Genomic DNA, 21,355 nt, shown 5'->3' on the forward strand with positions numbered 1-21,355 from the left:
GAAGGAAAGAGGGAAGGAGAGAGAAGGAAGGAGAGAGGAGACATGGAAGAAAGGAAAGAGGGAAGGAGAGAAGGAAGGAAAGCGGAGAAATGGAAGAAAGGAAAGAGGGAAGAAGGAAGGAAAGAGGAGAAATGGAAGAAAGGAAAGAGGGAAGGAGGAAGAAGGAAGGAAAGAGGAGAAATGGAAGAAAGGAAAGAGGGAAGGAGGAAGAAGGAAGGAAAGCGGAGAAATGGAAGAAAGGAAAGAGGGAAGGAGAGAAGGAAGGAAAGCGGAGAAATGGAAGAAAGGAAAGAGGGGAAGAAGGAAGGAAAGAGGAGAAATGGAAGAAAGGAAAGAGGGAAGGAGGAGAAATGGAAGAAAGGAAGGAGGGAGAAGGAAGGAAAGAGGAGACATGGAAGAAAGGAAAGAGGGAAGGAGGAAGAAGGAAGGAAAGCGGAGAAATGGAAGAAAGGAAAGAGGGAAGAAGGAAGGAAAGCGGAGAAATGGAAGAAAGGAAAGGGAAGGAGGGAGAAGGAAGGAAAGCGGAGAAATGGAAGAAAGGAAAGAGGGAAGGAGAGAAGGAAGGAAAGCGGAGAAATGGAAGAAAGGAAAGAGGGAAGAAGGAAGGAAAGAGGAGAAATGGAAGAAAGGAAAGAGGGAAGGAGGAGAAATGGAAGAAAGGAAGGAGGGAGAAGGAAGGAAAGAGGAGACATGGAAGAAAGGAAAGAGGGAAGGAGGAAGAAGGAAGGAAAGCGGAGAAATGGAAGAAAGGAAAGAGGGAAGAAGGAAGGAAAGCGGAGAAATGGAAGAAAGGAAAGAGGGAAGGAGAGGAAGGAAAGCGGAGAAATGGAAGAAAGGAAAGAGGGAAGGAGAGGAAGGAAAGCGGAGAAATGGAAGAAAGGAAAGGGAAGGAGGGAGAAGGAAGGAAAGCGGAGAAATGGAAGAAAGGAAAGAGGGAAGGAGAGAAGGAAGGAAAGCGGAGAAATGGAAGAAAGGAAAGAGGGAAGAAGGAAGGAAAGAGGAGAAATGGAAGAAAGGAAAGAGGGAAGGAGGAAGAAGGAAGGAAAGAGGAGAAATGGAAGAAAGGAAAGAGGGAAGGAGAGAAGGAAGGAAAGCGGAGAAATGGAAGAAAGGAAAGAGGGAAGAAGGAAGGAAAGAGGAGAAATGGAAGAAAGGAAAGAGGGAAGGAGGAAGAAGGAAGGAAAGAGGAGAAATGGAAGAAAGGAAAGAGGGAAGGAGGAAGAAGGAAGGAAAGCGGAGAAATGGAAGAAAGGAAAGAGGGAAGGAGAGAAGGAAGGAAAGCGGAGAAATGGAAGAAAGGAAAGAGGGGAAGAAGGAAGGAAAGAGGAGAAATGGAAGAAAGGAAAGAGGGAAGGAGGAGAAATGGAAGAAAGGAAGGAGGGAGAAGGAAGGAAAGAGGAGACATGGAAGAAAGGAAAGAGGGAAGGAGGAAGAAGGAAGGAAAGCGGAGAAATGGAAGAAAGGAAAGAGGGAAGAAGGAAGGAAAGCGGAGAAATGGAAGAAAGGAAAGAGGGAAGGAGAGGAAGGAAAGCGGAGAAATGGAAGAAAGGAAAGGGAAGGAGGGAGAAGGAAGGAAAGCGGAGAAATGGAAGACAGAAAAGAGGGAAGGAGAGAGGAGAAATGGAAGAAAGGAAAGGGGACTGACATGCGTCTCTGTTGCTATTGCTGCTAAATAAGAGCAGGTGGAAACTGTGCGATTCAGGGAGAGATCCACTGCGCAAGGTCTGTACAGAATGTTGTTCTGGATGGGAGTAAATCCTTGCCTGGCAAAACATAATGTGAAGGGTTTCCAGATTGCTGATTGGTTTTCCTTTCCTCCTGTTTCAGAGCATCCAGAGCCACTATCCCGCTACGCATCTGAGACCTGCGGCAGAGAGGGGCGTCTAATGGCAGAAAAGCGACGCTTGGAGGCCGTGGGCACCGTGGGTTATAGCAAGCTCCCTCGCCTGGAGGCAGAGCCGGGCCACGTCCTCACGGCGGGCTTGTACCGATCGAGCGTGCTGCCTGGCCACGTCTCGGAAAACCACTATGGCTACAAGGGATCCTATTTCGCTTACCCGCTACAGTGCCACGAAGGCCCCAAATCCTTGGCTCATTGGACTCCTGCGGAGGCTTACGCCCATTGCGCAGCGGGTGGGCTGGGCCAGCAGCTGAGGATGGAGAAAGCCTTCGACAGGCTGTACAAGCTGGAAACCGACAGCTTTGGGGCACAGAGCCAAACGCCCAGGCACAAGAAGGACAGCGAGTGCACGGCCCAGGACTTGCTTGCCGCTCAGGAGCGATGGGCTACCTATATGGCTCCTGCGGGCCTCGTTCAGCCAGGCTGGATCCATAGCTATTCTGCCCAGCAACCTCCCCGAGCGCCAACGAGCTGCGCCCAAACCTTGGCTGTGCCCAAACCAGTTTATCGGAACCACGTTTACACAGCGGACTCCAGCTACAGCCCTAATGGCTCCCTAGTTTTGGGAACGCTGCCGGAAGGCCCGGTGAAGCGGCCACCGGGTCTGGAGTGGGCCCTGCCTCCGTCGGGTCCTTCGGGCTGTGCGGACAGCCCCAGCTACAGCACCACCGGGCCCAAAAAAGCCCTGGTCCCCGAATCTGGGTTCCCGCAGTCGCCCAAAGACACCGCTGCTAACCCCGCCAGCTTTTCGCCTTACCACAAGGCCGTTGAGAAATGCCAAGGGGTACAAAATACCTCCTTTCCGGAAGGAAGCTTCTCGGCCATGTACAACGGCCAGAAAACCTTCCCAGAGGCACGTGGCGGCAGCCCTGGCAAACGCGCGTGGGCTAAGCTACCTCCTGCCAGCCCGCTGGCCAATCCCCAGACCCTGGTGTACCAAGATAGGTCGCCCGCATGCTACCCGTTCACTTCCTACCCGCTGACGTCCCATGAGCAAATGCTGCTGTATCAACAGAGCTACGCGCAGGCTGAAAAAGCCAACGCCCTTTTTGCTCTGCCCGGTTGCAAAGGCTTTAGGTACAGTGAGGAGCCTCAGCTTTTTCCAGCATCTTATTTTCCGCCGGCAGCAAGGGGTTACTATCCCCTGGACAACTACCTCTACAGAGCCGTCGGCCCTCCGATGACCCCTCCTGGCCTCCGGTCTTCGAAGGAGCATGAGCACCAGCAGAACCCGCGAGCCAAAACGGACTCGCTGCAGAAGACCCCCGCCCCTGCGTGCGCCCCGCCGGAGAAGGGCGCTCGGTGCGGCTCTTGGCCCAGCGGAGACGGCCTTCCGGATTGGCGGGAGGGCGGCCGATTTGCGAGGCAGGCCAACGAGAGCCTTCAGGGTCAGCGGGCGGTGCCCCACCCGCACTCTTTCCAGCCGCTTCACTCGGCAGACAGGACGCCTGGCTTCTTCGGAGGGTTTGGGCTGACGCCAGAGGCCGGCTGCGGGTCAGTCCTTTGCCATTCGGAAAAGGCCGGCGCCAGGGAGGCGCATCTCTCTTACGCAACCCAAAGGTCCGCTTCATCCTCTGAAGCCAAGAAGAGGAATGTTGGGGATCACAAAGCTGAATTGGGACCGTGCATCGTTATTTCCGACAGCCCGGTTGCAACCCATGAGTCCTGCTCCAAGGGAGATCCCACGAAAAGTGTTCCCGAGGGCTCTGGGGCCTCTCTCCAGAGTACGCCGCAGTCACCGGAGGGAAGGTCAAGGACCGCTAATCAAAGACCTGAGGACTTCCCATCTCCTTCCTCCCCTCCTATGCCAGTTATCAACAATGTCTTTAGCTTGGCACCTTACCAAGAGTACCTTGAAGACTCTACCGAGTCGGTGGAGATTCCCCTTCCAAAAAGTTGCCGATCAGAGGAGGCATCTCTCCATCACACAGGCCAAAGCCCAGGCAGACAAGGTTCGCCTCGGCCAGACTCTGCAGGGCCGCCGGAAGCATCTGGGGTGCTGCAGCCTGGGAGGAAAGGAACGGCCTGCCATGGAACGATGGGCGTTGGTCAAAGGGACCCGGGTAGCAACTGTGCAGGGCTGGAGACAGTGGGTGGAGATTGTGCCGGGACTTTGGAGAATTACAGGGTCAAGCTTTTGCCTCCCCAGGAGCCTGCGCCTGGTCAGCCAGCCCTGATGGGTTGTGCGAACAGCAGGACTGGGCAGCATGCCCCAGAAGACCATGTGCTAGACCTCAGCTTTAAAACGGAAGGCTTGGCGGAAGCGCCCAGTTTTCAGATGTCACCTGGGACGACTGAGGCCCTTGAAAGGGAAAATTCAGGAGGCAAGGGGCAGGAGATGGGAGGTCAGCCGGCTAATCAACAGGACTCTTTATTAGAGACGAACTTGCAATTATCAGAGGTGCCCCTAAAAAGCTTCTCTGGGGGAAGGAGCAATTTTCACAGTTCTGCAGCGTTCTTGTACAAAAAATTCAAGATCCTGAAACCACGTGTAGCCGGGGCAGGCTGTGCAGTGCAGCAAAAGTCTTCCCCATCCTTTCAGTTTTGCTCCCCAGTAGCAGCTCTGGGTGACGATTCCTCTCTGCGACATGGCTCTGACCAAGCGGCGACTCAGCAATCCTGCCCGCCAGTTCAGCAATGCCTACAACAAACGGTGACTCAGCAATCCCACCCACCAGTTCAGCAAAGCCTACAACAAACGGCGATTCAGCAATCCCACTCACCAGTTCAGCAAAGCCTACAACAAACGGTGACTCAGCAATCCCACCCACCAGTTCAGCAAAGCCTACAACAAACGGCGATTCAGCAATCCCACTCACCAGTTCAGCAAAGCCTACAACAAACGGTGACTCAGCAATCCCACCCACCAGTTCAGCAAAGCCTACAACAAACGGCGATTCAGCAATCCCACTCACCAGTTCAGCAAAGCCTACAACAAACGGTGACTCAGCAATCCCACCTACCAGTTCAGCAAAGCCTACAACAAACGGCGACTCAGCAATCCTGCCCGCCAGTTCAGCAAAGCCTACAACAAACGGCGACTCAGCCTGAAACTCAACCTCTGCAGCAGCAGTTTAACGCTAAACTGCCGTCCGCTTCAAAAGCCTTGATTCCAAGCGTGCGAGCCGGCTCTCCCGGCCTAGGCGAGGCCCGAGTTTTGCTTCCCACCCACGACGAATCTCTCGGCCAGCAGAATTCACCCAGGCAGTATTTCACTGCCCTGCACGCTTCTGTGTGTACCATCATTTCTTCTTCGGTGTCTGCCTCCTCTCCGGAGCAACTCAAGGAATGGCTGGAAAAGGCTGAGTCCGACAGAGAGCTCCAAGAGAAGGCGGCGAGCTTGACCAAGCACAAGAGCACCTCCAGGACAGTCTCCGAAGCGCCCAAACTGTCCAAGAGCAAACTGATCTGGCTGGCCTTCAAGGACATGACCGTCCACCTCAACAAGCTGCTCTCTCAGCTGGACACCTTCCTCTTCACCCGCAAGTGCCCTTTCCCGCACGTGGTGCGAGCCGGCGCCATCTTCATCCCCATCCACGTGGTGAAGGAGAAGCTCTTCCCTCACCTCCCGGGCGGCTCCGTGGATCACGTGCTGCAGGACCACAAGGTGGAGCTGCGTCCCACCACCCTGTCCGAGGAGAAGCTCTTGAGGGACTTGGAGCTGAAGAGCTGCACTTCCCGGATGCTGAAGTTGCTGGCGTTGAAGCAGCTGCCGGACATCTACCCGGACCTCTTGAACCTCCACTGGCACGACTGTGTCAAACAGCAGCTCGGTAAGTGCAGCTGATGGCGCTCATAATGAGTGATGAAAACGGTGGTTCTCTTGGACTGCATTCTTTGAAAGGAGTGGACGGAGGCCCTTCCTTTGGGACATGTGTGTGGCGAGGGGCCGTGGCTCAGCGGCAGACCACCTACTTTGCCTGCAGAAGGGTGCAGTTTCAACCCCCAGCATCTGTTAAAACCGGAGGGCCAAATGCTTGTTGTACGAGCCCCACGGTAGGCTTCCGGGGGTGCGGTTCTGCCTGCAAACCCAGCTGCTTTCTCCTTCGCTTCCTTGCAGAATCGCTGGGCTTCTTGCCACTAGGGTGGCAATTTTAGTGGCAGTGGGGGTAGGGTTAGGAGAAGGCAATGCGCCAGCCTCCAGCACCCCCACATTAAAGCCGGCAGGTGGTGGGAAATTTAATTTTTTTAGAAATTTAATTATGATAACATTTAGATCCTTCCTCCTCCCCCAGCAAGGAACTCAAGGCAGCTTACATGATTTGCCTCCTCTCCATTTTATCCTCACAACAACCTTGATGGGTAGGCTAGGCTGAGAGTCCATGTCTGGCCCAAAGTCACCCAGTGAACTTCATGGCCGAAGGGGGACTAGAACCCAGATCTCCTGACCCAGTCCAATACTCTAACCACTACACCACACCACACCGGCTCTCTGTGTTCACTAGGCCTTACTCCCATTGAAGTTAGATTTAAGATTGACCCGCTTACCTGGGAGTAAGCCTCATTGAACTAATGGGAGTTACTTCTATATCGACAAGCATAGGGCTTGCCCTATTAGATGCAATAAAACCTAAATCTCACAAAGACAGAAGACCCTTCTCTAAAGTATCTAGTGCAACAGTAGGGAAACCTGCATGTTTTCGACTGTAGCTCCCATAATCCCTGCTGGCTGGAATTGTAGTCCAGAGGGGCATATGGGAATTGTAGTCCAAAATCTCTGCAGGGCACCAGGTTGTTTACTCCTGATCCTGGTGGTTTGGAAGTAGGAATTTGACACCTCGTGTGTTTCTCCTGTAGTTTCCTGCCCACCTTTCCCATTCCTTTGTATTCATTGTGTCTCCACTCCCCCCCAGGGTTTCATGTATTCTTTCCTCTGCCCCATCTTTCTTCAACTCAGTGCCCTCCAAATATGTTGAACTGCAAGTTCCATTATCCCCAACCAGCACAGCTGAATTGTAGTCTTAGGCCATAGCTAGACCTAAGGTTTAACCCTGGATCATCCAGGGGTCAAACCTGTTCATCTAAGTGACACACAGTGGATCAGTGCTCAGGCAGGGGCGAACCCTGGATGATCCCAGGATAAACCTTAAGGCTAGCTGTGGCCTAAAACACCCTGGAGGGCCCCAAGATTAGAAAATAACAGGCTAGATGGCCAAAGAGTCCCACGTAGAATAAGGCACGTCTGTCGTCCTCTGTAGAATGTGTACTGTCCTCTCTTTGCAGAGGGGCTACAAGCCCTTTGCATTGGCTCTGGCCGCCCCCCTCTATGGCCAGTGGTTCTGTTGTCTTTTCAGATGATTATCAAGAACTTTATTTTTTCCAGGTCCAAGTTCACAGGCGGGCCCGCATGCCTCCAAGTAGGTATCCAATCTTTGTGTGGGTGCGTGTTAACATACAGCTGTTTTTAGGGAGACTATCAGAGAGTGAGGAAGACCGAAGGCAGTGAGGACAATGGGTGGAGGAGGCTACGCAAGTCGTTCACAAACAGTTGGTTGTGGGGAGGGGTTGGGGGGGGAGGAGGACAGTGTCAGAAAAGGGTCCTGGGAGTGAGCATGTCTTTTGCAGGAGGAAATCCTTGGCTTCCCTCCCCAGTTCACAGGTAGCAGGTGTTTAAAAAGAAAGCTCCCTTATTTTATTTTATTTAATTAATTAATTAATTAATTAATTAATTAATTTAAAACATGTGTATCCCGCCCTATATCAATAAGATCTCAGGGCAGCGTACAGATAAAAGCATACAGTATAAAACAGTAAATATGCACAGCTAAAAACAGATTAAACCATAAACCAAGTTAAAACAATATATAATTTAAAAGCAGTAAAACTGTTAAAACAGTTAAAACACTGTGCCAGCTTAGTGAATTCAACCATTAAAAGCTTTGTTAACATGTTTTCACTTGGCGCCCCCTTGCACCCCCCACCTCATTGTAGTCAGAGTAAACCATACTGGGTTGGACGGATCAGCATGGTTTGACTCTGGGCTCATCTACACCAAGCAGAATATTCTGCTATGAAGGAAAGGAAAGGAACCTCTCGCGCAAAGCCCTTGAGTCATTGCTGACTCCTAGAGGGACGGCTGCTTTCGCTGACATTTTCTTGGCGGACTTTGTAGCGGGGTGGTTTGCTGTTGCCTTCCCCAGTCGCGGCTACCTTTCCCCCAGCTAGCTGGGTACTCATTTTACCGTCCTCGGAAGGATGGAAGGCTGAGTCGACCTGAGCTGACTGCCTGATAACCAGCTTCTGCTGGGATTGAACTCAGGCCGTGGGGAGAGTTTCGGCTGCAGTAACTGCCGCTTACCACTCTGCTCCACTATGAAAGCGGTATATAAAAGGCAGGAGCCACACTGCTGCTTTATAGCGGTATTGAAGTGTACTGACCACTGTTGGGGCCCATTGACATGTGCCATCTACCGCTTTCATAACACAGCATCCTGCTTGGTGTGGCTCCTGCCTTTTATATACTGCTTTCATAGTGGAATATCCTGCTTGGTGTAGATGAGCCCTTGGTAGTAGTGACAAGCTATTAAAGATACTGCCTCCCAGAGATAGTTTAGTCTCCCTCACTTCTTTGAGAAAGCGAAATGTTGTTCCAGCCCAGATTTAAACAAGAGAGAGCCAACAGTGCGATATGGCTGCAAGAAAGGCAAATGCTATTTTGGGCTGCATTAATAGAAGTATAGCTTCCAAATTGCATGAGGTACTGGTTCCTCTCTATTCGGAGGTACTGGTTAGGCCTCATCTAGAGTATAGCGTCCAGTTCTGGGCTCCACAATTCAAGAAGGATGCAGACAAGCTGGAGCATGTTCAGAGGAGGGCAACCAGGATGATTAGGGGTCTGGAAACAAAGCTCTATGAAGAGAGACTGAAAGAACTGGGCATGTTTAGCCTGGAGAAGAGGTTGAGGGGAGACATGATAGCACTCTTCAAAGACTTAAAAGGTTGTCACACAGAGGAGGTCCAGGATCTCTTCTCGATCCTCCCAGAGTGCAGGACACGGAATAATGGGCTCAAGTGACAGGAAGCCAGATTCCGTCTGGACATCAGGAAAAACTTCCTGACTGTTAGAGCAGTGCGACTATGGAATCAGTTACCTATTTATTTATTTATTTATTACATTTTATACCTAGGGAGGTTGTGGGCTCTCCCACACTAGAGGCCTTCAAGAGGCAGCTGGACAACCATCTGTCAGTGATGCTTTAGGGTGGATTCTTGCATTGAGCAGGGGGTTGGACTCGGTGGCCTTGTAGGCCCCTTCCAACTCTGCTATTCTATGATTCTATGAGAGCTGGCTCATTGTACATGAGCCTTTTCATAGGATGCTCTGGGCTCAATTAGTCTTTCAAAATAAAACTTGCCTGTCACCCGGCTTCACTCGTAGGACTCCTTATTTATTTATTTATTTATTTATTTACGATATTTGTCTGCCACTCCTCATCCAAAGATTTCGGAGTGGTGAACAACACATAGCATAAAACAATAAAAACGCCATATTAAAAAATTCCAGTTTTTAAAAACCCAGTATTGGTAAAAGCTGCAGCTTCCTGAAACAATGGCTTAATCTACACCAAGCGGGATGTAGCACTATGAAAGCTCTATGTGGTCTGTATCAATGGGCCCCAGCAGTTGTCTGTGCACTTTAATACCTCTATAAAGCAGAAGTGTGGCTCCTGCCTCTTATATACCGCTTTCATACCACTTTCGTAGTGAAATATCCTGCTTGGTGTAGATTAGGACAACGTTTTCCGGAGGCGCTGGAAGCAATGCAACATTGGCGCCTAGCTGACTGCCAAAGGCAGGGAATTTCTTAGGAAGGGGGCCACCATGCTGAAGGCTCTACTCCTGGTGGACTCCAATCGGACCATAGGTCCATATGGAATCACCAGGTCAGGTTAGTCTTCTTGCCTTCTCTTCCTTCCAAACAAAATTTGCGTGTGTGTGTTATCCGGCTTCACACATAGGACTCCTTGTTTTCTCTTTCCACCAGACCTTTCTTCTGGCTTTGGCCTGTTTTTATATTTCCCCCCCTTTGCATCTTGGGCTCATTAGCTGCCAGCTCAAACCTCCTTTGGAAATTCCACTATTATTTTTGGGTGGACTAGGTGAGGCTGGCCATGCGTGGCCGCTCACAGTAGCTTTCTGGATCTATAGAGAGAGAGACATCCACAATCCTCTGGGCCTTCAGAATAATATTTGTGAGAGGTAGGCCTGAAAGGGCATGGTGGTGGTGGTGGTGGTGGTGGTGGTGGTGGGGCAGAGAAGCAGGAAGAGCGTTGCATCCCATGAGGAACGGTTGAATGAGCTGGGCATGTTTAGCCTGGAGAAGAGAAGACTTTAGGGGGGACGTGATGAGTGGCTTCCAAACTTCTCAAAGGTTCTCATGCAGAAGGTGGAAGAGGCAGGGCAGGACTAGAACCAGTGAGTGGAAGTTGCAAGGAAGTGTATTTGATCTGACCCAAGGGTGGGCAACTCCAGATGTTTTGGACTATAAGTCCCATAAGACCACAAGAAGAGCCCTGCTGGATCAGACCAATGGTCCACCTAGTCCAGCTGTCGACCAGGGATCCACAAGCTGGCCATGGGTGCAACAGCACCTTCCCACCCATGTCCCCCAGCAACTGGTGCATACAGGCTTACTGCCTCTGCCACTGGAGGTACCACATAGCCATCAGGACAAGTAGCCATTGATAGCCTTCTCTTGCACGAATTGATCCAACCCCCTTTTAAAGCCATCCAACTTGGTGGCCGTCACTGCATCATGTGGTAGTGAGTTCCATAGTTTAACTCTACGCTGTGTGAAACAACCCTTCCTTTTATCTGTCCAGAATCTCCCAGCCATCAGCTTCATGGGATGGCCCCATTGGGTTCTTGTATTATAGGAGAGGGAGAAAAATGTCTCCCTATCCACATTCTCCACACCAGGCATAATTTTGTACACCTCTATCAGGTCTCCCCTTAGCCTCCTTTGTTCCAAGTTAACCAAGCCCCACGATCCCTCACCTTTGGCCATGTTGGCTAGGGCTGCTGGGAGCCATTTTCTAAAACAACTGGAGGGTCACAAGTTACCCAGCTCTGATCTAAACACTAGCTGAAACTGCCTAGCAGAGAGGGCTGCTCCATAGTGGCTTTGGGAGGTGATGGACCCCTTCTTCATTGGAGGTATCTAAGCCACCTTTCAGAGAGGCTGTAGCTGCTTCCTGCATTGCAAAGCCTGCATGGAGCATTGCGGTGGGTTGGACTAGATGACCGTGGAGGTCTTTCCCACCTCTGTGATGCTGTGACCTTCTGAGCCAAAAATGTAAGACGAAGATGGTAGGAATAGAGGGAAGGTGATAATGTGCTTGATTTTCTTCTTCTTCTGTTTTCCTAGGTGATCCTGCAAAAGAAACCCTAAAGAGCAATCCTGAAGCTTCGACGGCAGTTGGCTTGAAGGCAACGGATGCATCCAGATGTTTACAGGGTACAACAACCAAGTCCCCTAGCCAGGATGTCCGAGGGAGGCCTAAGCAAGGCAAAAAATGTGGAGTGGCACCTCGGGGTGAGGCTGCCCGCTCGCCCTCTGAACCCTGCCTACCAGTCGATGAGGGACCGCCTCAGGGACCCTCCTCCCTCTCCCTCACAGGGGATGCTGCATTGAAGGGGGCAAAGACCCTGCCTGAGGGGGACGCTGCTTCCCCTGCGGCTCCGAAATCCAAAGGCCTCCCGCTTTGCTCTGGTGCTACGAGACGGCTCGTCCCAATCCGCAAACTACCCAGGACTCTTCAGGTGAAACTGAGCAATAAGGTTGCCAGGAAAACAACCAGTACCTCAAAGGTCCTCCGCCTCCGGAAATCTGTGGTCCGCATTAAATTCCGGGACGCTCTCCGGGACATACGGGGCCCTCCGGTCCTGATGTCTGGGGGGAAGAAGAACGAGAAAGAGCCGCCCTCGCTGCTCCTGAAGAGGTTTGGGCAGGGCGGGGCCGGCCGCGTGAGGGGCGCAGCTTTGCCCCCCGGGTACCCGGAGCTGGTCGGCAAACGGATCCGGCACTTGTATGAGGAGAAGGACAAGACGGAGGCGTGGTATCGAGGGGTGGTGCTGCGGGTTCACAAGCGCCACAAGGACCCTCTGAAGACGGTTTATGAGGTGAAATATGACAGTGAGCCGGAGTGGCAATATTACCTCGAGATTCTGCAGGACTATAAGAAAGGCTGGTTGGAGGTGGATGAGTGAGCGAGTGAGCAAGTGCGAGAGTGTGTGTGTGTGTGTGTGTGTGTGTGTGTGTGTGTGTGTGTGTGTGAGAGAGAGAGAGAGAGAGAGAGAGCATGATCCATCAGAGTCATCCTGCTGACAGACTGGAACACTATAGGCAAGATGGCCGAAAGCCTTAACATGTCCCTGGATTTCCGCCTTCTTCCCAAGTCGGGCACAGGCCTGAACGCCACACACTTCGGAGAGGGGGGATGAGGGCCCCATTCAGGTGCTCCCCTATTGATTCTGGCTATTGCTGAATGCCCCGGGGCTCTGCTTGGCTTCAGGAAATCTCCCCTCACGGCAGTGGCGCAGACCGTACCACAAAAGGGACGTTTGAAATGGAGCTCGATGTTACAACAGGGTGTCCGTGCTTCCCCAGCTGAACCCCTTGCTGCTGAACTAGGAACCTGGTCGGTGAGGGCTGGGTGGTGTACTTTAAAAACCATCTTTGTGGGGCCAGCTAGCTTTGAGGAGGGGGACGGGGTTGCTCCTTTACTGTGAGTGGGCCCTGGGCAGGTTTATATGAATGCGGTGGCAGCGCTGCAAGCAGCACTGGGCGGCCGTCTGTGGCCACCCTCTTCATTTCCCACAATGCATCAGAGCGATGCCAGGTCTAAAGCATTGTGGGTAATGAAAAGGGTGGCTAGATTCAGCCACCTGACTCTGCCCAGGCCAAGAGGAAAGGGCCGCGTCTGTGCTTTGCCAGAGCATTCGGAACATGGCGGCCCTCCCCCATAGAGGAAGTCACGGGCACAGATGAGCTTTGCTTGCAACAGACGCGTGCACAAACATGGCGGTCTGTTTTTCACCTGCCTGGCTGGTTGCAAGTTACCCTTTGTTACCTGACTATGTCCACAGGCCCTCTCCAGTGAAGGATCTATGGGGAACATCCAAACCAGCCCCGTGTGGGATGTAGTGGGAGGACGGGGAACTTGTGAACTGTTCTGTCCCTCCCTCGGTACCATTGTTCCTGTGAATCGCGTCAGGCGTCCCACTGGGAGAGCATCTCTTGAGTGGTTGGGCTCCCTAGTTAAAGCCTGGGCGAGGTACCCAGGTGGAGGAACCATTGGGATAAAGCTGGTGTGTGTGTGTGGGTGTGGAGGCTGCAGCCCTCTAGATGCTGATGAACTACCACTCCCATCATCCTTGGCCAGGCTGGCTGGGGCTGATGGGAATTGGAGTCTAGCAACATCTGGAGGGCCACATGTTCCCTAGCCACCAAGGACTTATGCAGAAGGTGTGGTAAAGGGAGCCTGAGGGTTGACTACATCCCTTCGCCATCTCCTCCTCCCCAGACCATAAGGGGCTGATGTCATCCGTTCTCCTGTAAAATGAGTTCTCTCCTCTGCCAAGCCCACCGGGTTCAGCCGGCCTCAAACCTGAGGATGGTCTCCCGTTCTGTGAAACTGGGTGGGATCCTAGCCCCAAAACTCTGCAGGGCACCATCACCGTGAGCCGCTGGCGGTGTTCACCCAAACCGCACAATTCCTCGGAATCCTGGCTTACCGTTCCATGTGCCAGTGTGCTGATGTGCGCTGCCCGACAGCACTTGCTCGGTCCCTCCTGCAAGCAGGAACAGCTAGAAACTAACCAGAAATGTAGCAAGGCGGAAAAGCTGGTTTTTACATCTGAACTGGGATTCCCGGCTTGTCACGCCTAAAACAAGCCAAGGTTTGGAGCTGGCTTTTGTATCCAGGCTTATTTTGAAGAGCCTGGGTTTGGATGTAACTTGTAAGCTGTTTTGCCCTGCTCAGTTCAGCAGCTTGCAAGAGCAATTGGGTAGGATGCACCAGCCTGCCTGCTCGGGATCAATAAGCATTCATTTCAAACACAATCTTCGCAAGCGCATGTGTGCACTTCTACAATACAACACGGTTCTATCACCAAACTTCCACCCATAATTCAAAACTGACAGCCAGTGGCTCTCCCAACAGAGAGGTCCCCCTTTATATTTTTAGAAATAACGTTCCATACAGGACCTCCTCTCTGGAAATAAGATTCTGAGCCCACGGTTACATTTCCAGGTACGGCGTAAGAAAATTATAGTCACTGGTGGAGATACGAATGGAGCCAAAGTCATTTTCCAATTGTGCCTGGCAAGGAGGCAGTACAGCTCATCAGATTTACTGCAAATAAGAATTTCAGTACTTGGCGATCCAGTGCCTTCTCCCTTCTCTTTTTTGGGGGTGGGTGGGTGGGATCCTCGTATGCCAAATTCATCTGTTTATACTTTGCTCAAAGCCGAGGTGTTATATTCATTTTCTGAACTGCACCTCGCTTGGGAACTCATGGAATCCTCCTTACATTTTTTTTTAAAAAAATCCCTGTATGTAGAAAGCTAGCATGTCAGGGAGAAAGATTCTAGTTTAGTGTTCCTGACAAACTAGGGTGTTCTTGCCACGTGCAGGGTTTTTGTTCATTTTTTATTTATTTTGGTATCCTGGCTCATTCAGTCTTGTCAATTCCCACCTGCCATCTGAAGAGATCAGACCAGAAATATTGTTGCCTTTTCATCTGCGCTTTGTGAGAACAACATTAATGTTTTAATACCGATGTGGACAGCTGCTTGATTTTGTTAAAAACACAACAACTTTCCTGTATTTGTATGTGTGTATGTATTAGGGTGACCATATGAAAAGGAGGACAGGGCTCCTGTATCTTTAACAGTTGCATAGAAAAGGGAATTTCAGCCGGTGTCATTTCTCTACATGCAGCACCTGGTGAAATTCCCTCTTCATCACAATAGATAAAGCTGAAGGAGCTGTACTAGAGTGACCAATTACAAAAGAGGACATGGCTCCTGCAGCTTTAACTGTTGTGATGAAGAGGGAATTTCACCAGGTGCTGCATGTAGAGAAATGACACCTGCTGAAATTCACTTTTCTATGCAACTGTTAAAGATACAGGAGCCCTATCCTCCTTTCCATATGGTCACCCTATATGTATAAGCTTGAAGGGCTGCGTTGTCACCAAAATGTTGGCAGAACCTGGTTTCTCTAATTAAAATGGCTGATTTTTTTGTGGCTTAAACTACCACATTTTAGAAATGTGACACATTTGCCTTTATAAGGAGTTGCTGCTGCCTTCAGGTTTTTTAAAAGGCTTCTAATTTGGTACTTTCTTTGTGTGACATTTCAAAGTAGCTTTTGGGATTGTTCGTTGGCTTAAGTCGTCTCACCACTTAGAACAACTTTCTCCAACCTGATGCCTTCCACACGTGTTAGACTACAAATCTAACTCCCAGGGCATGCTGGGAGTTGTGGTCTACACATGTGGAATGCACCAGCATGGGGAGGGCTAGTTTTAGAAGCTTTATGCCTATATTGCATCTAAGAGGAAATTGGAAGGGCAAGTATAGGCAGGTAAGGTTCTTTACGGGCAAAATCTTATGCATGTTTACTCAGGAAAAAAAAGTCATACAACTCCCAGCATGCTCCTGCCAGCCATGCTGGGAATTGTAGGGTATTTTTTCTGTCTAAACATGATAGGCTTGCGCTCTTAAACACACCAACAACGCTGATATTTGTGGGTCCCTTCCAAAACGTTTGAAGAAAAATATTTGTGCTGGTGACAAAGCTGCCACTGGTGACTTGACTATTCTGAAAAACAAAAGGTGAAGAGTGAAGGCACGGGGGCAGGGTGGGAGAGCTCCTAATATTACACCAAAAGCACCGTTATGCCAGTTTCTGCATTGCCAACGTGAACTGGAGGCCTGGCGAGGATGGGAGATGGTTCGATAGTTATGGAACATGCTGAAATCGGGAGCAGAAGAGAACACTTTGTAACTCGCCATGGTTCTTTCGGCCATCGATCAGATGACGGGATGTGCTTGGTTTGTAGATACTCCAAGTAAGAACTGATGGCGTTCCGCACGCAGTGCTTTCATGAGCTCTTGGCAGAATTCAGACCAGGGAGGCATGGAAAGGACACGTTAACACAGCAAAGTGGTGACATAGGAAGCGTATATCTTAAGCAAACCATAGGTGACGGATGCACCGTCCAGCCCCGTGCGCCCATGTGATGTTATCTGACGGTGGCAACACCTGCATTTTTAACTACTTGATTATTTCCCCCCCCACACGCATATGCCAGTTCAGGCAAGGGGGAAGCCAGATGGAACCATTCCTTACCTTGCACACTTTCGCCAGGCAAAAACAAATAAAATTTAAATTAGTACTGTTCGACTGTTTTGAAGCAAATGTTTAATGCTGTATATATTGTATAAAGTTCCAGTTTTGCATTTTTTATTTAATTGTTTTGTTTTGGTAAGGATACAATTTCTAAGAGGTGCTTCACCAAGATTAAAATGTCTGTTTTGGAACTGGAGTGTTGCTGTCTTCTCTTCACAGTGTATTCATGTCTTCATTCTAATAGCGGACTCTCTGGTGGTTTAATGCTAATAAGTTTGAAAGCACAACGGCGGCCCACCCCTCTCCAAATAAGGCAGCGGTGTCTATATACTGGGGTGATTCCCAAGGTGTGCAGAAGTCTGTCATTTACAAGAAAAGAAGAGAGAGGACAACCGGGAAGGAAGGGGGGCGGGGTAAGAAGGAGGCAACTGAAGAATGATGAGAAAGAATGGCATTCCATTAGCCATTTTGTGGTTAAGCAGCATGGTTTAGCGTGTTGTCTGAACCATGCCGAAGAGAACATTGACCTGCTTCAGTACACAAAGGAATACTCTACTGGGAGGGAGGATGTGAGCAGTGGATCCGTCAGTACACTTCAAGGAAAGAATTCTCTCCCCAACCCCCCAACAAAACAAGATGCTAACCAGGAAGGCAGTTACCGAATACTAAGGTGGTCATGCCAATTTCATCGGTTATATATATATTTATTGTTCGCTGCGTTGAGTGCCGTTTTTGGCTAGAAAGGCGAGATGCAATGTTTTCGAACAAACTGAAATTAAAAACACTGAAATATAGTTCAACAAAGCAAAGTGGAGCAGTGGTTCTGTCTGAACTAGATCCCTCTTCCCCAATCCAGAGGTTTTGGACTACAACTCGCCAAATGCCCCAGCCAGCTGGACTTGACAGCACCAGGTTGGGGGGAAAATGCTCTGAACAATGTGATCGTCGTAGGCATGGCCATCTTTTACACTGAGTGAGGTTTCCAGGATCCTGTTGATCCTGGTTAGGACTTCAAGCCAGAAAGGCGGAACTAGTGGGCAGTTCCATAATTTATGCACAAGATTAAGCTTGTGGGTGGTTACACCTCCAACACTGAGATGACCAGGCACTTGAGGGTAATTATCACTGTCTGTACTTAATGCATGTCACTTCCCTCTGACCTCACGGTTTACTATCCTCCACCCACCCACCCACCCACCCAATCTTTTACCCAGGATAACGTTTTGTGCATCTGATGAAGTGGGTTGTAACCTATGCAAGCTTACACCATGTGACCAGATTTAAAAGAGGGCAGGGCACCTGCAGCTTTAACTGTTGTGATGAAGAGGGGATTTCACCAGGTTCTCCACATATACAAATGACACCTGCTGAAATTCCCTTTTCTATGCAACTGTTAAAGATACAGGAGCCCCGTCCTCCTTTTCATATGGTCACCCTACCATAGTAAATTGGTGAGATTTTGAGGTGCCACAAGTCTCTTGTCGATTTTGTTGCAAGAGACTGACATGGAATGAAGAATATAGTCCCTTCTCCATTTCAGGCAGGAAATGCTGCACAGCAACGGGATTTTATTTATTTATTTATTACATTTTTATACTGCGCAATAGCCGACGCTCTCTGGGCAGTTCACAAAAATTAAAACCATAATAAAACAACCAACAGTCTAAAAAGACAAATACAAAATACAGTACAAAAAGCACAACCAGGACAAAACCAGTGAACTACAGGGTTCTGGGCGGAGGCAGTAACTCACTGGTAGAGCACATGTTTTGTCTGCAGAAAGTCCCAGCTTCAATCCATGGCATCTCCAGGTAGGGCTCAGAAACACTACTGTCAGAAAACAGCTGTCCATCAGAGTAAACCACCTCAACCCCACTCAGCACCCTCCAGATGTTTGGACTACAACTCCCAGAATCCCTGACCACTGGCCATACTGACTGGGGCTGATGGGAATTGTAGTCCAAACCTGGATGGCACCAGGCTGGTGAAGACAATCCTGGGCGAAATGGACCAATGTCCTGTGAAACTGACCTACGAAATCAGCAAAGAGCTAACTCTGGAGTGCTGAACATGTAACCCTCCAGATGTGGGTGGAGCGCAACTCTCACCAGCCAGCACAGCCAATGATGAAGGATGATGGGCGCTTTAGTCCAACAGCAACTGGAACGGATACAGCTCTCTTATCCCCACAGTAACTGAATCACAAAAAGCACAGGCTCACTAGGAAAAAAATAAATCCACAGTGATATTACAAATGAGAGGGAGAGGGGGGCTTCTACTGTGCCATTAACTAGCAACATCTTTCTTTTATTTATTATTTATTTATTAATTACATTTCTATAATGCCCAATAGCCAGAGCTCTCTGGGCGGTTCACAAAAATTAAAAACATTCAAAGTATAAAACAACAGTATAAAACCATAATATAAAATACAGTATAAAAGCTCAACCAGATAAAAACAGCAGCAATGCAAAATTACGAACTTAAAACACCAAGTTAAAATTGATTTATAGACTGTTAAAATGCTGGGAGAATAAAAAGGTCTTCACCTGGCGTCTAAAAGCCTATAATGTAGGTGCCAAGCGAACCTCCTTAGGGAGCTCATTCCACAGCCGGGGTGCCACAGCAGAGAAGGCCCTCCTCCTGGTAGCCACCTGCCTCACTTCCTTTGGTAGGGGCTCGCAGAGAAGGACCCCTAAGGATGACCTTAGGGTCTGGGCAGGTACATAAGGGAGGAGGCGTTCCTTCAGATAGCCTGGCCCCAAGCCATTTAGGGCTTTAAATGTTAATACCAGCACTTTGAATCGGGCCCGGACCTGGACTGGCTGCCAATGAAGCTGGAAAAGGACTGGCGTGATGTGGTCTCGTGATGTGGTTTCTCCTGTACTCCCTCACCCCACTTCTTTTTAATTCACATCCAGCTTTGGGGAGATTTCCAGGAGACTCCAAAGCCCAACTCACTACTTTGTTTGGGTTCTAAGAAATGTATTGTGCGATTGTTACATTTGGATCTCTTTCCCCCATCAACTCTTGCACCAGCTGAAGACAGTCCCTTGATCAGCCCCTGGATTTGCAATAGCAATTAGCAGATGATCAGCCTTATCACTCCCTTGCATAGTACATTTTGCTTAAAGGCTCAGGAATCTCTCCCCTCTCTCCGCCTGCCCGCCAGTTGGTCTCCAGATTTTTTTCTTTTCTTTTCTTTCTCCAGCTTCCTCCATACTGGCCAATCACAGGAGCGAATCTGTGCGGTGAAGTGGATAACTCAGTATCAGGACTAGGGGAAACTGGGTTCAAATTTCTACCTGGCCATGAAGTTCACTGAGTGACCTTTGACGAACCTACCCTACAGGGTTATTATTGTGAGGATAACATGAGTGGTGGTGGTAAAGAATGATTTGCATTACTCTTAGCAATAACAGCTACGATCCACATGTCTGTCTGATTTGCTAAAGCGCTTGGTGGGCTGCATGCATTAGGTCCCGAGGAAATCTATCAAGAACAACCAGTCAGGTGGATTTTTAAAATTATTATTTTCATGTATTATTATACCGCCTTTCCGTAAAAACCAACAAAACCAACTTTAACACTAGTCAAGAGGTTCTGCTAAACGGACTGTCATATCAACAGCTGCATTTTAAGGGCTAATATTCCAAAGTTGCTTTTCTACCAATATTTACTTAGGAGCTAGATCTATTGAACTAGGGGTGGCAACTGATGGGGGGCGGGGAAATCATGCTGTTCTTGTGTCTTTTAAGAGAGGCCTGATCTGCAGAAATCAGCCCCTGCAGCATTTCAGGTCATGGCTCTGAACAAGCTCAGGTCCTCCTTGCTTCAGCAGCTCTTAAAGGCCCAGGTGCAGGGGCCATTTTAAAAAGTTGGCAACCCTATGTCGAACTCAGTAGGGCCGAAACCCTCAGAACAAAGGGTCAGCTAGTTCGCTTTTGGGCTCTGAGCCAAGCTGCCAACTGACCCTAATAACTGCACTGGGCTACTACACCTGTGCATTTAACAGCCATCCTACTCTGCATGAGTGAGCCTGTGAAACTTTGCATGGCAGAACTTGAGAAATCGTTCCTTGTCGATGCTCCTGCTAAAGGCGTAGCTACAGGGACCAGCTCAAATCCAACCTTCCCCAATCCGTTGCCCTCCAGATGTTTTGGACTTCAACTCTCCCTAGCCCCAGAATGCTGGGAGTTGTAGTCTAAAACATCTGGAGGACAGCGGGTTGGGGAAGAAGGATCCTTAATAGAAAGTGCTGCTGCTTCATCCCATGATGCGGCCTGACCTAGGGCAAGCCTATACGTGTCTACTCATAAGTAAGTCCCCTTGAATTCAGTGGGGCTCACTTTCCGGGTAAGTGGGCGTAGGCTGGTGGCCTTGAGCCTTGCAGGGAATCACTCAGGGAGGAGCCTGTCCAAGCTCTCAGCCTTTTGCAAACCCTTCGAGGGACGGCCTGGCCTGGCTTTGTGCCAGAGGGGCCCACTTAGCGCCTGCAAAAAGGTGCTAATTGGCCGCGCCAGCGAGAACCAAAACGCGTCTGCGGGGCTTCCCAGTCCCCGCCCCGGGAAGGCCGAATGGGATAACTAGAAGGCTTGGCGCAGGGGTGCGCGCTTTCTGTACTGCGTTTGGTCCAGCGCGCGCAGGTAAGGAGCGGCGCGGCCCTCGCGGGCGCTGTTTTCTGCAAAATGGGTCGAGGGCGCGGAGCTTAGGGCCGCCTTCTGCGGCACCAAAAGCGAAGAGGAGGAGGAAGAGCTGCGGTTGAGCGTTCCGCGAGGGCTGTACCACACACCTCGGGGAGTGGGCGCGCTGAAAAGAGCCTCCTTTTGGACGTTTTTGGGGTGCCCTGGAGCGCTGGGTGCAGTATAGGGCCGAGGACATCCTAGGGTTTGCGGGGCAGCGGTTGAGCGTTCCGCGAGGGCTGTACCACACGCCTCGAGGTGTGGGCGCGCGGAGAGAATCCTCCCTATGGACTTCGGCGCCGTCTAGGGCTGCGGAGATCTCGGGCGTTCCTTTGTTTTCCTAGAACCCCGAACTCCACCGGCCTCCAAATCATGGCTCCGGGGAAGGGGGGCGGGGAAACGGGCTCTTAGAA

At 50.2% G+C, this 21,355-nt stretch overlaps 1 protein-coding gene across 2 annotated transcripts in view; it reads left to right on the forward strand.

The window, feature by feature from the left end:
* The window catches only part of C16H15orf39 (chromosome 16 C15orf39 homolog), a 37,017-nt gene extending 22,711 nt beyond the window's left edge, over positions 1 to 14,306 (forward strand). Inside the window, exons 2-4 of one of the 2 annotated variants that reach the window (XM_063142874.1) lie at positions 1,828 to 5,673; positions 7,224 to 7,257; positions 11,268 to 11,356. In XM_063142874.1, the coding sequence (XP_062998944.1) occupies positions 1,887 to 5,673; positions 7,224 to 7,257; positions 11,268 to 11,271 (3,825 nt within the window). In that variant the 5' untranslated portion in view covers positions 1,828 to 1,886 and the 3' untranslated portion in view covers positions 11,272 to 11,356. Of the gene's footprint in view, positions 1 to 1,827; positions 5,674 to 7,223; positions 7,258 to 11,267 lie in introns of both variants that reach the window. The other variant, XM_063142873.1, reaches the window with a different exon arrangement.
* The last annotated feature ends 7,049 nt before the right edge of the window (positions 14,307 to 21,355 follow it).

The sequence above is a fragment of the Elgaria multicarinata genome, chromosome 16 (assembly GCF_023053635.1).
Source record: "Elgaria multicarinata webbii isolate HBS135686 ecotype San Diego chromosome 16, rElgMul1.1.pri, whole genome shotgun sequence".
In the NCBI taxonomy this organism is placed as follows: domain Eukaryota; kingdom Metazoa; phylum Chordata; class Lepidosauria; order Squamata; family Anguidae; genus Elgaria; species Elgaria multicarinata.